At 36.5% G+C, this 12,500-nt stretch overlaps 1 protein-coding gene and 1 long non-coding RNA gene across 2 annotated transcripts in view; one reads left to right on the plus strand and one right to left on the minus strand.

Annotated features, from left to right (window-relative positions):
- The window catches only part of LOC137621237 (uncharacterized), an 807,497-nt gene that overhangs the window by 510,090 nt on the left and 284,907 nt on the right, over positions 1–12,500 (minus strand). The window lies entirely within an intron of this gene.
- Positions 1–12,500, plus strand: part of LOC137621233 (uncharacterized) — a 32,679-nt gene that overhangs the window by 1,698 nt on the left and 18,481 nt on the right. Inside the window, exons 2-3 of the mRNA XM_068351631.1 lie at positions 2,746–2,992; positions 8,467–8,547. Coding sequence (XP_068207732.1) covers positions 2,755–2,992; positions 8,467–8,547 — 319 coding nt within the window. The 5' untranslated portion in view covers positions 2,746–2,754. The remainder of the gene's footprint in view (positions 1–2,745; positions 2,993–8,466; positions 8,548–12,500) is intronic.

Genomic DNA, 12,500 nt, shown 5'->3' on the forward strand with positions numbered 1-12,500 from the left:
ATCAGGAAATTTTTGACTGTTAAATTAACCCTCTTCTAAGGAAATTTACCATCACTATGATCTAATTTTCCTTACCATACATATCTTCTTCCCAACCTTCATCCCTACATTAAGGGGTCGGTTGCCTGATGCGCCCTCACCAATGCCTTCGATCAAAATCATCCTCTTCCAACAAACCTCTTCTCTCCATATCATCCTTCACCTTATCTCGCCTTCTAATACTCTGCCTCCCTCTTCATCTTCTTACCCACCGTGATCCCTACTTTGAGGGGTCGGTTGCCAGATGCGCCCTCACCAATGCCTTCGATCAAAATCACCCTCTTCCAACAAACCTCTTCTCTCCATATCATCCTTCACCTTATCTCGCCTTCTAATACTCTGCCTCCCTCTTCATCTTCTTACCCACCGTGATCCCTACTTTGAGGGGTCGGTTGCCTGATGCGCCCTCACCAATGCCTTCTATCAAAGTCATCCTCTTCCACCAAACCTCTTCTCTCCATATCATCCTTCGCCTTATCTCGCCTTCTAATACTCTGCCTCCCTCTTCATCTTCTTACCCACCGTGATCCCTACTTTGAGGGGTCGGTTGCCTGATGCGGTCTCCCCAATGCCTTCTATCAAAGTCCTCCTCTTCCAACAAACCTCTTCTCTCCATATCATCCTTCACCTTATCTCGCCTTCTAATACTCTGCCTCCCTCTTCATCTTCTTACCCACCGTGATCCCTACTTTGAGGGGTCGGTTGCCTGATGCGCCCTCACCAATGCCTTCGATCAAAATCACCCTCTTCCAACAAACCTCTTCTCTCCATATCATCCTTCACCTTATCTTGCCTTCTAATACTCTGCCTCCCTCTTCATCTTCTTACCCACCGTGATCCCTACTTTGAGGGGTCGGTTGCCTGATGCGGCCTCCCCAATGCCTTCTATCAAAGTCATCCTCTTCCAACAAACCTCTTCTCTCCATATCATCCTTCACCTTATCTCGCCTTCTAATACTCTGCCTCCCTCATCATCTTCTTACCCACCGTGATCCCTACTTTGAGGGGTCAGTTGCCTGATGCGCCCTCACCAATGCCTTCTATCAAAGTCATCCTCTTCCACCAAACCTCTTCTCTCCATATCATCCTTCACTTTATCTCGCCATCTAATTTTCTGCCTCACTCTTCATCTTCTTCCCCACCGTTATCCCTACATTAAGGAACCGGTTGTCTCTCCAATGCCTTCGATCAAAGTCATCCTCTTCCACCAAACCTCTTCTCTCCATATCATCCTTCACATTATCTCGCCATCTAAATTTCTGCCTCCCTCTTCATCTTCTTCCCCACCGGTATCCCTACATTAAGGAGCCGGTTGTCTCTCCAATGCCTTCGATCAAAGTCATCCTCTTCCACCAAACCTCTTCTCTCCATATCATCCTTCACATTATCTCGCCATCTAAATTTCTGCCTCCCTCTTCATCTTCTTCCCCACCGTTATCCCTACATTAAGGAGTCGGTTGTCTCTCCAATGCCTTTGATCAAAGTCATCCTCTTTCACCAAACCTCTTCTCTCCATATCATCCTTCACATTATCTCGCCATCTAATTTTCTGCCTCCCTCTTCATCTCCTTCCCCACCGTTATCCCTACATTAAGGAGCCGGTTGCTTCTCCAATGCCTTCGATCAAAGTCATCCTCTTCCACCAAACCTCCTCTCTCCATATCATCCTTCACATTATCTCACCATCTAAATTTCTGCCTCCCTCTTTATCTTCTTCCCCACCGGTATCCCTGCATTAAGGAGCCGGTTGTCTATCCAATGCCTTCGATCAAAGTCATCCTCTTCCACCAAACCTCTTCTCTCCATATCATCCTTCACATTATCTCGCCATCTAATGTTCTGCCTCCCTCTTCATCTTCTTCCCCACCGTTATCCCTACATTAAGGAGCCGGTTGCTTCTCCAATGCCTTCGATCAAAGTCATCCTCTTCCACCAAACCTCTTCTCTCCATATCATCCTTCACTTTATCTCGCCATCTAATTTTCTGCCTCACTCTTCATCTTCTTCCCCACCGTTATCCCTACATTAAGGAGTCGGTTGCCTCTCCAATGCCTTCGATCAAAGTCATCCTCTTCCACCAAACCTCTTCTCTCCATATCATCCTTCACATTATCTCGCCATCTAATTTTCTGCCTCCCTCTTCATCTTCCCCAACGTTATCCCTACATTAAGGAGCCGGTTGCTTCTCCAATGCCTTCGATCAAAGTCATCCTCTTCCACCAAACCTCTTCTCTCCATATCATCTTTCACTTTATCTCGCCATCTAATTTTCTGCCTCACTCTTCATCTTCTTCCCCACCGTTATCCCTACATTAAGGAGTCGGTTGCCTCTCCAATGCCTTCGATCAAAGTCATCCTCTTCCACTAAAGCTCCTCTCTCCATATCATCCTTCACCTTATCTCGCCATCTAATTCTCTGCCTCCCTCTCCATCTTCTCCCCCAAACAGGTTCCTACCAAGCCCTCCTCACTTCCTCCCCACCATACATCCTCAACACGTGCCCAAACCATCTCAGTCGTGACCCTCTTTCCATCTCCGTAATCTTTAGTACACCTCCCATTTTCTCACTTTATTTTCAAATCTTTCAAACATTGATCCACCTTAGCATTCTCATCTCTTCTTTCCTTACATTACATATATTTTTGTATAAATCCATATCTACCAGCATGAATTAATTAATAAATACAATTTAATATGTCATTCTAGCGAAGCAAAATGCGTCTCTTCCTCATCGTTGGGGTATTGGCCATGACGTCTGGCTGGTGCGCTGGGCAGGACGATGAAGCGGAAGAGCTTCCAAACCCGGAGCCCTATCGGCAGACAATGAGGCACTCCTTCAACAGAGGAGGAGGAGGAGGAAGTGGAGGGGGAGGCGGATCTGGATCTAAACCCTCAGCTTCTTACGATCTCAGCAAAACCTTTGATTCCATGATCCGGAAGAACTCAGCAGCAGGTACGTTACATTGATGTAATGTTTCTCATTTTACGTGGTGAGAGGTTGTGCTGTTTCTCTCTTGTTGTGTGAATGGTACTAGGCTAATTTAATTCCAGTATTTGAAGTTGAGTATAAATAGTTTGACTGATATATATATATATATATATATATATATATATATATATATATATATATATATATATATATATATATATATATATATATATATATATATATATATATTATGCCAGTGATGAATTAATGCAGGATTGACAATTTCAAGTCGACTCCAAGTCAATATGATTTTCTTATTCTTCTTCTTCTCATTATTATTATTATTATTATTATTATTATTATTATTATTATTATTATTATTATTATTATTATTATTATTATTATCAAAAGATTACATAAAAAATACTGATAATAATTAGGCCTTAGTAGCCCAGTGACTTTAATTCTATGGCATCAAGGCATCCTAAAACTCTCACATCAGAGTAAAACGTTTGTTACAATGTTTCTAAGCCACCCAAAACTCGATGTGCATTCGAGCAAATGCGCCAATGAGATCTACCACATATTGTCTGTCATTCATTGGTGATCATTACATTGCATGACCATCACACTATTTATTACCTCCAGTAGAATCCAATAAATCTAATTTCTATCAAAATTCGTCAACTTTAGAGGATGAATCTCATCAAACAAGCTACAGCTTAAAGACATCATTTATACAAGTTCCTCGTTGCTCTCTCCACAACCCTATGATTGTGGACAAACTATTAGAAGCGTAGATGTAAAACGACATCTGCAAAAAGTTCACTGCCATTAATTACCACCTACACATAAGGCATAGCTTGCATACTTTTACCTCTAACTTCCAGAACCTGTTTACTACCACTAGAAATTAAATGGGTCCTTTGATTGGCCAGACAGTACTACATTGGATCCTTCTCTCTGGTTACGGCTAGTTATTCATTTGCCTACAAATACACCAAATAGTCTGGCCTATTTCCAACATATTCTCTTCTTTCCTCATACACCCGACAACACTGAGATTACCAAACAATTCTTCTTCGCTCAAGGGTTTAACTACTGCACTGTAATTGTTCAGAGGCTACTTTCTTCTTGGTAAGGGTAAAAGAGACTCTTTAGCTATGGTAAGAAGCTCTTTTAGGAGAAGCACACTCTTAAATCAAACCATTGTTCTTTAGTCTAGGGTAGTGCCATAGCCTCTGTACCATATCTTTCACTGTCATGGGGTAGAGTTCTCTTGTTTGAGAGTACACTCTGGCACACTATTCTATCTTAATTCTCTCACTCTTGTTTTGTAAATTTCTCATAGTTTATATAAGAAAGATTTATTTTATTGTTGTTACTGTTTTTAAAATAGTGTATTTTAATTGGTTATTACTTCTCTAGTAGTTTCCTTATTTACAAACCTCAGTTTGCTCATTTCTGCTTTCTTTTCTTCTATTTTTTAATATCATTTGCCACTTTATTTACTTTCTTGAGTTCTTACTTTATATACTTTCTTACTGCTCGATTTTAATATCTAATTTATTGCATACTTCTATAAGACTATCTCCAGCATTTCCTATACGGCGCAATTCCTTTACTTGGTCTCCCACTATCTCCTTTAACTAATCGTTTATTCTCTTATGTTAAGAAACAGCATCACATTTTTACACTTCTATTTCCAACTGGTCGTATTCTTTATTTCTGCTGTAAACCACAAAAAGGTGTAGTAGCAACGTGTTCAAACATTACTTTAATAATATTGTACTGTATACTCTCTAGTTCTTTCATTTCTTTTCTTTTTATTACACCTCATGTGTCAATATTTACAAACATTGTAGGTAGCACTGCTGTTTCATACATCTTCATTCTCACAAGCAATGCCAAATCTACGTATTGGGAGTCTCCGGTATACAGTTGGATTATCTCTGTTACTGTCTCTATGCCTTGCAATAGTAGTAGTAGTAATAGTAGAGTTTTGGCTTTGGAGCGGCTCAACTTTAATTACACTTGAGAACGCAGCTATGAAGTCTTCCTCTCAGGCTTTGGTAAATGCTCGGTCGACAGTTCGAGGCTCGGGATCCCACCCTTATCTAACTTATACAAATTCCTTCCATCACGAACATGCGCTCTGAGGCGTAACCTGTGCTTCAAAGATTACCATCCACGAGAGCTGTTTGAATACGGAAAGAGTCACGTGTGTTTGAAGTAATTACATTGAGTGGGGATCATGCGGGGTTTTTCAAACACGAGGGGTCTGGTTAAACATCAGGCACACCCCGGTAATATGCAATATCATGCTTGTAGATTTGCTGACCTTTAAGCAAGCGCTGAAATAACAGAAACTGTCATACTGAACGCCCTATTTATCATGAAAAACTAGTTTAACTGCATGCTAAACTAATTACACTAGCCAATCTTTAATGAACAGGTGGACCTAATGATTTTACAGCCACTATAAGACAAACATTATGCAACTAGCATAGCCTAATTAGCGAATTAAAAAATAAGAAAAGAATCTGTGACTGATTTCAAACACCTCGCATAATTGTTTGAAGCAAATAACGAGTAGAAATTGCAAAATTGATATCTCAAATGTTTGAACTCTGTATTATCGTCTTATAGAACCGGGCGTCTTCAGTTTTAAATCAGTTCAGAAAAAAAAATATTGTGTTGGCGAACTTTTGAGGCAAGATGATAAAATATATCATTAAGCGCGCAATATCTGAAAATAGTAATGGCCTGGAAACAATTCTTAATAATTCAAAATTGATATTAAGCCTATTGCTGTTTATTGGTAATCAGTTTACTAACTTTGCTTTAAATCCTTATGTTCCTATTAAAAGAACACATATGTAGTTATCGATATTTAAACTTGTGTAACACAATTTGGGATGGAAAGAGCATAAGATCTAAGTTTTGTAACTACTAGGCCTTTAGAAAATACATTGTCTGGATATAAGCAGCTTGATAAGATGGAAAGAGCTAATGGAAAATGCTGTGTTGCAAAATCAGCAATCAAATGTGCGGGGAATCTAGAATACACTTTAATTCTAGTAATTTCCCAAAAGATATATGTTTGAATAAAAATGACTTTAGTAATCGATTTTATCAATTAAATTTTGCGGGTCAGGTTCTTGACTCTAGGGTTGAACAAGGGCAAGGTCTAAAGCTGGGTAAACTGAGGGCGTCTCTTGATTAAATCAGAATTATACATATTCTCATACACACTTAGAAAGGAATAACTGGCAACTATTAGAAATGTTCTTGTAAACTTAAAATTTGCATATAACCCAAAAAGGGAACAAAGATTAACTGATAATTGCAGATCACCATTAATTCATCACAGTGAAGATAAATTTCAGCAACCAGAGAAAAAGCTTTGCTTCAGAGTACCTACCTAGCTTTCTCATAACTTAGAAATACATAGAAACAAAAAATAGATTGACCGCTTTTTTTCTTTTTAATACTTAATTTTCTCAAGACTTTTAATCCGTTGCTTTTTTTAATCAAACAGTAAATATCCACATCCGACATCATTCAGGCTAATTGTGATTGACCTAACCAAATGGAAAATGGAGTTAAAATGTCTATGCAAATTTATCCTTATTCATTTTTCCATTCAGAGTTATAATTAAATTCATTATCTCGTCAGCTACAAAAATTATGAAGGAGTAAATTCTTTTGGATATAACTCTAATGATGATACAGTACTCAAAAATCTATAAAGAAAAGTTTCTTCTACTTTTACCAATGCAATATACATGACAATCAAATAACATATCAAAGCTTCAGTGATATTGGTTGCTAATATTTACCACCAGAAAAACCTGCAAGCAATGCATATATGAAAAAGCCAATATGAAAGAATATTGTTTTCCTGTATGGGTGGCATATGTTTATTAATGGTAATAGGTTGGCCAGAACACCAGTCACCCGTTGAGATACTACCAATAGAGAGTTATGGGGTCCTTTGACTGGCCAGACAGTACTACATTGGATCCTTCTCTCTGGTTACGAATCATTTTCCCTTTACCTACACATACATCGAATAGTCTGTACTGTTCTTTACAAATTCTCCTCTGTCCTTATACACCTGACAACAATTCTTCTTCACCCAAGGGGTTAACTACTGCACTGTAATTTTTCAGGGGCTACTTTCTTCTTGGTAAGGGTAGAAGAGACTCTTAAGCTATGGTAAGCAGGTCTAGGAGAAGGACACCCCAAAAATAAACCATTGTACTCTAGTCTTGGGTAGTGCTATAGCCTCTGTACCATGGTCTTCCACTGTCTCTTGGGTTAGCATTCTCTTGCTTAAGGGTATACTCGGGCACTATTCTATTTAATTTCTCTTCCTCTTGTTTTGTTAAAATTTGTATAGTTTATACAAGGGATATTTATTCTAACGTTGTTACAATCCTTAAAATATTTCATTTTTCGTGTTTTCCTTTCCTCACCGGACTATTTTCCCTGTTGGGGCGCCTGGGCTTATAGCATCCTGCTTTTCCAACTAGGGTTGTAGCTTAGCAAGTAATAATAATAATAATAATAATGATAATAATAATAATAATAATAATAATAATAATAATAATAATAATAATAATAATGAACAGTGTTAATTGGTGATATTGAGAAAATGCAGGTCCTGGCGAAAGTATTTGGTGGAACCAAAAAAGTATCACTAGTTGAAATCATTTTGGGAAGTATCTATTATCTCCTAATATCTACTTAATACTTAAAAAAAATAATCTTCTCTTTGGTGGAGTTGCCAATGATATAAATTCACTATATTAATTTTTAATCTGAAAGCATTTGGGGCCAGTGAAGGAGTTTATAGATGACTGTGAAAAGTGATGATATCCTCATAAAAAAATTATTATTATTATTATTATTATTATTATTATTATTATTATTATTAGCTAAGCTATAACCTTATTTGGAAAAACAAGATGCTATAAACCATAGGGCTCCAACATGGATAATAGCCCAGTGAGGAAAGGAAATAAGGAAATAAACTACAAGAGATATTCAAGAATAACAACATTAAAATAAATCTTTCACATACAACTCATAAAAACTTCAAAGTAACAAGAGGAAGGGAAATAAAATAGAATAGTGTGCCCGAGTGTACCCTCAAGCAAGAGAACTCTACCCTAAGACAGTGGAAGACCATGGTACAGAGGCTACAGCACTACCTTAGACTAGAGAACAATGGTTTGAGTGGATAGTGGTTCTGTATCTTACTGTATTAACTGGATATATGAAGAAGTCACAATTACTGGTGAAAGGGCTTGCAAGAGTTCAAAAGTTTGGAACTACCTACTATCTTCAAACTTAGGTAAATGGAGTGAATTCTGTCTTCAGCAGAGGGTAGGGTGCAGGGTAAGACTAGTATACTCTTAGCCTTAAAGTATGTGTGACCTATTTCTGACATTTGACCTACCTGTTGACCTTTGACTCAATTATTTACCCAGATAGCCGCATGGGAGGAGACTACGGTGGCAACAGCAGACTTGACATGGGCCTTAACGACGATACCATATCACGTGACGATTGTAAGTACATTACTGCATTTGACCTAATTCTTAACTGGGCATTTGGGGCAGGGGAAACAGACGACTTCTGAGTACATATGAACTTCAAAGACCTAAGGCTCGCTTCACACGAGAGGATTTTTACTGCACAGGAATATTTCCGCTCGTAAAGAGGCAAGTCTTCACACGGAGGGTTTTTCCTCGAGCGGCCTCGCAGTTTCTATAAGCCGCTATACTGGAACCGCGCAGATTGGCAGTGCTCACGGCTAGTAACGGAACCGCGCGGATTAGCAGTGGACGCGGCTAGTAGCAGAACCGCTCGGATTAGCAGTGCACCTGGCTAGTAGCAGAACCGCGCGGATTAGCAGTGCACGCGGCTAGTCAATTGCTGCCTCTCGGAATTTCTTTCGAGCGGACAGCGGGTGAATGGCCTCATTGATCTTCATTGATTTCTAATTCACGCGGATGAAGAAGCTACGCGGTATAAAACTGTTCATGTGAAGCGAGTCTAACTTGGGAACTGAAACAACAAATAGGTATTCCCAACTTTTCCTTATATAAAATGTCTCTTTTTTTATTCCCCCCCCCCCCTTGCCTTTAAACTGAGATTTCTTTTTCCCTCACTCATTATCATCTTCATATATCAATATCATTCTCAACTGTGTTTTCGGATTGCTTCTAATTCAAGGTGATCTAACAACATGGCTTTGCAGTATTTGAATATAACCAAGACAAATAATGATAAATATTTTTAACGAGAGATATATAATTCTTGTATGGTTAGGCGAACTACGTATTATCAAACTAGTTACAAGTCGTAACAAAATTTGATTAAACAAACAAAAATAAGTTGAAAAATATAAAATCGAATAAATAGGAAAAAAAATGATTTTCAAAATGTAAAAAATGTAGATTAACAAATTAAAAATTTTCACAAATACAAAAGATAAAAATTTCAAAAAACAGAAAAAGTACGATTAAAGAAAAAAAAATAAAACCTTTCGCGAATTAAAATTATATAATGAAACAAAGACAAATCTTTCACAATTGAATAAAAAACAGTAAAAAAACGAACAAAAATTTTTAACAAATTAAATATATATATATATATATATATATATATATATATATATATATATATATATATATATATATATATATATATATATATATATATATATATATATATAAATTGATCAAATACCTTCAAGAAGTCGAAAATATTCGAAAAAAATGTAATTGAAATAAACAAACAAAAACCTTCTACTAATTGAAAGACATTTAATTTTTTTTTTTAAATCTAACAAATCTACAAAAATGTAATTAAAAAATCCAATTAAAAACGTTCAACAAATCGAAAAAAATAAAATTAAAAACGAACAGTAACGTTCCACCAGTCAAACATTATAATAAAAAAAATGTCTGGATACAGTTTATCTTATTAATCTCCCTTAATCAATATATATATATATATATATATATATATATATATATATATATATATATATATATATATATATATATATATATATATATATATATATATACCCTACATTACTTTTTACTTATTCTTATCAGTAGAACTACACTAATCGATAAAGGTCTATAATTTAGGTTTCCCATTTCCTTCACTATTATCACTTCCCCTAAAACATTCTTTGGAGCACTGCATCGTTTCTTGCAGAGATATTTTCATGTGCTTACCTTTTCCTTCACACACACACACACACACACACACACACACACACACACACACACACACTTCTTGCCTCTTGAGACTCATAATACGTGTTCAATTCCCTTGACGATGCGACAATCGAAGACAAAATTATGACAGTTATTATTACAACAATGACACCAGTCACTTACCGGTCTACGGCACTGCCGTCTCAATACACAAGGCCTGGGTCTCAGAATTATGACGTCACAGCCTGCGTCGTTACAGAGTTCTCTATTTCAAACATACTTACCCTCATTTATTTATTTGTTCCTGTTCCTTTAACAGTATCGACTACTTACGTTCTTCTAACACCCCTTATGGTGCTATTCTACTAGTTATTTCTGTTTTTATCCATTTATGTTACTTCATAAATTCATGAAGTATTGACCTGGACTAGGTCAGATTATTATTTTTTCTCCTTATCATGTTGAAATAATAATATATATTTTCACCTTATTGTCATGATACTGTAATGATAATAATATAGCAATACATTTTTCACCTCGTTCTCATTCTATGATAATAACAATAGACACACTCTTGAGAGCCTAAGATTTTATTAAAGTAGTAATCTGCAACATACATGAAACATATTACACACATCAAGACTGCATTTTAAGGGAAATTACAAACAATTCATAGCATTTCAAAATGACATATTAGAGTACAGACAAACTTTCCTGCAAAATTACCTTAGTTGTCAAGTGTTGAAAGTTTTCTCTTTTTACTTTTTTCATGGCTTATTTTGTTATTGTAACACTTTGCATAATTATTTAATAATATATTGGACAGAGGCCAGATACACATCCTAAGTAGTGTACTTACTGATCTACCACATGAGCAACATTCATTTACATTAAAAGACTTTACCTGAAAATTCAAAGCTAGCTTAACAAGAACCTCTCTTTGATTATTGCATTGCAGAAAATCGTTCTTGAAATTACCAATGAGAGATTGAAATATTTGGTAAGTGGAAATACAAAGTGAAAGTGTAAAATCTGTTGGCCATTTCAAGCCACCTCTGTCAAGGATTTTGAGATATTTACAATTGTCAGGAATATCAACTTCAATTGCTCTATCAAGAGAGACCCTACTTAAACATAATTGACATTTTAGCTTTGTTTTAGTGCTGTGAGCAACGTAACCTGCAACATAAATCATAACATTTTCATCTTCCTTTGACAAGCCTTCTTCATCCACATATTCCTCAGCCTCCTTGAATTTCTCTAAACAATCGACAGAATCACACTTAGAGTCAAGTTCACATGGAGAGGAATTTAACTCAAAGATGGTTAATGGACCAGACTTCGACGAAGCCATGGAAAGAACATTCATAATTTTTAGTTTCTTTTCAGACTCCATTACTTGAGCAACAGCTACATTATAATTTGTACCACTCATCTTTCTATACTGTCCAAATCTACTTTCTAGCTTATCTGTTTGAAATTTCCCCAGTAATACATAATGAAAGTTATGGTGCTTCAACAAATAATCACATAATTTTATCAATGTTGATGTAGTGTGCCTGAGAGCAAAATATGTTTCTCTTGACAATCTACCATTCCTTCCATGGTGAGGCATATCCAACTCTTCCCAAGCACCAAGCCAGTGATCAAATTTACTGAGAAATATCAAGTTTGGATCTGAAGATGAATCTTGCTTAATAGGGTCAGATTCTTTCTGACGTAGGTGGACGCCTTTCTTTGGAGTTTTCACATTTACAATATGCCACCAGGATATTATTTGTTCCAAGAAATTAATAGTACCTGACACATCAAAAGTATTCATTGTTTTCAATGCAGCTACATTCTTTTCATCAAACAGTCTGACAACAAACTGCACATTCTGTCTTTCCAAATTAGTAGGGAAAAGAACTTTCTCTGACAAACCTGGCGCTAGTTTAACATATTTATCACGTTCTTTTGTGTAGAGTTCTTTCAGTGGCAGAAGATTTGCATTTTCCTGAATTTGGAAATTGGAAGGTGAAGGTATTACAAAAGTTTGAATGGGATTTTTCTGATTTAACCAATTATTTCGTATGCTTTTCAGTAAATGAACTGAATCAAAAAGGAAGAAAAGTGGCACAGTCAAATCATATGGATTTGGAATGGAGGAGGCAAGATTTCCATCACACATTTTCTCGAACATATTTCTGTTAACCCTGTTGTTATCAGAGATTAATGATACGACAATGTATCCTATATCATGGAGGAACGCCAAAACTTTGTGCGTCAACTCAAGAAGTGTCTGTGCT

This window comes from Palaemon carinicauda, chromosome 27, assembly GCF_036898095.1.
Source record: "Palaemon carinicauda isolate YSFRI2023 chromosome 27, ASM3689809v2, whole genome shotgun sequence".
NCBI classification, from domain to species: Eukaryota; Metazoa; Arthropoda; class Malacostraca; order Decapoda; family Palaemonidae; genus Palaemon; species Palaemon carinicauda.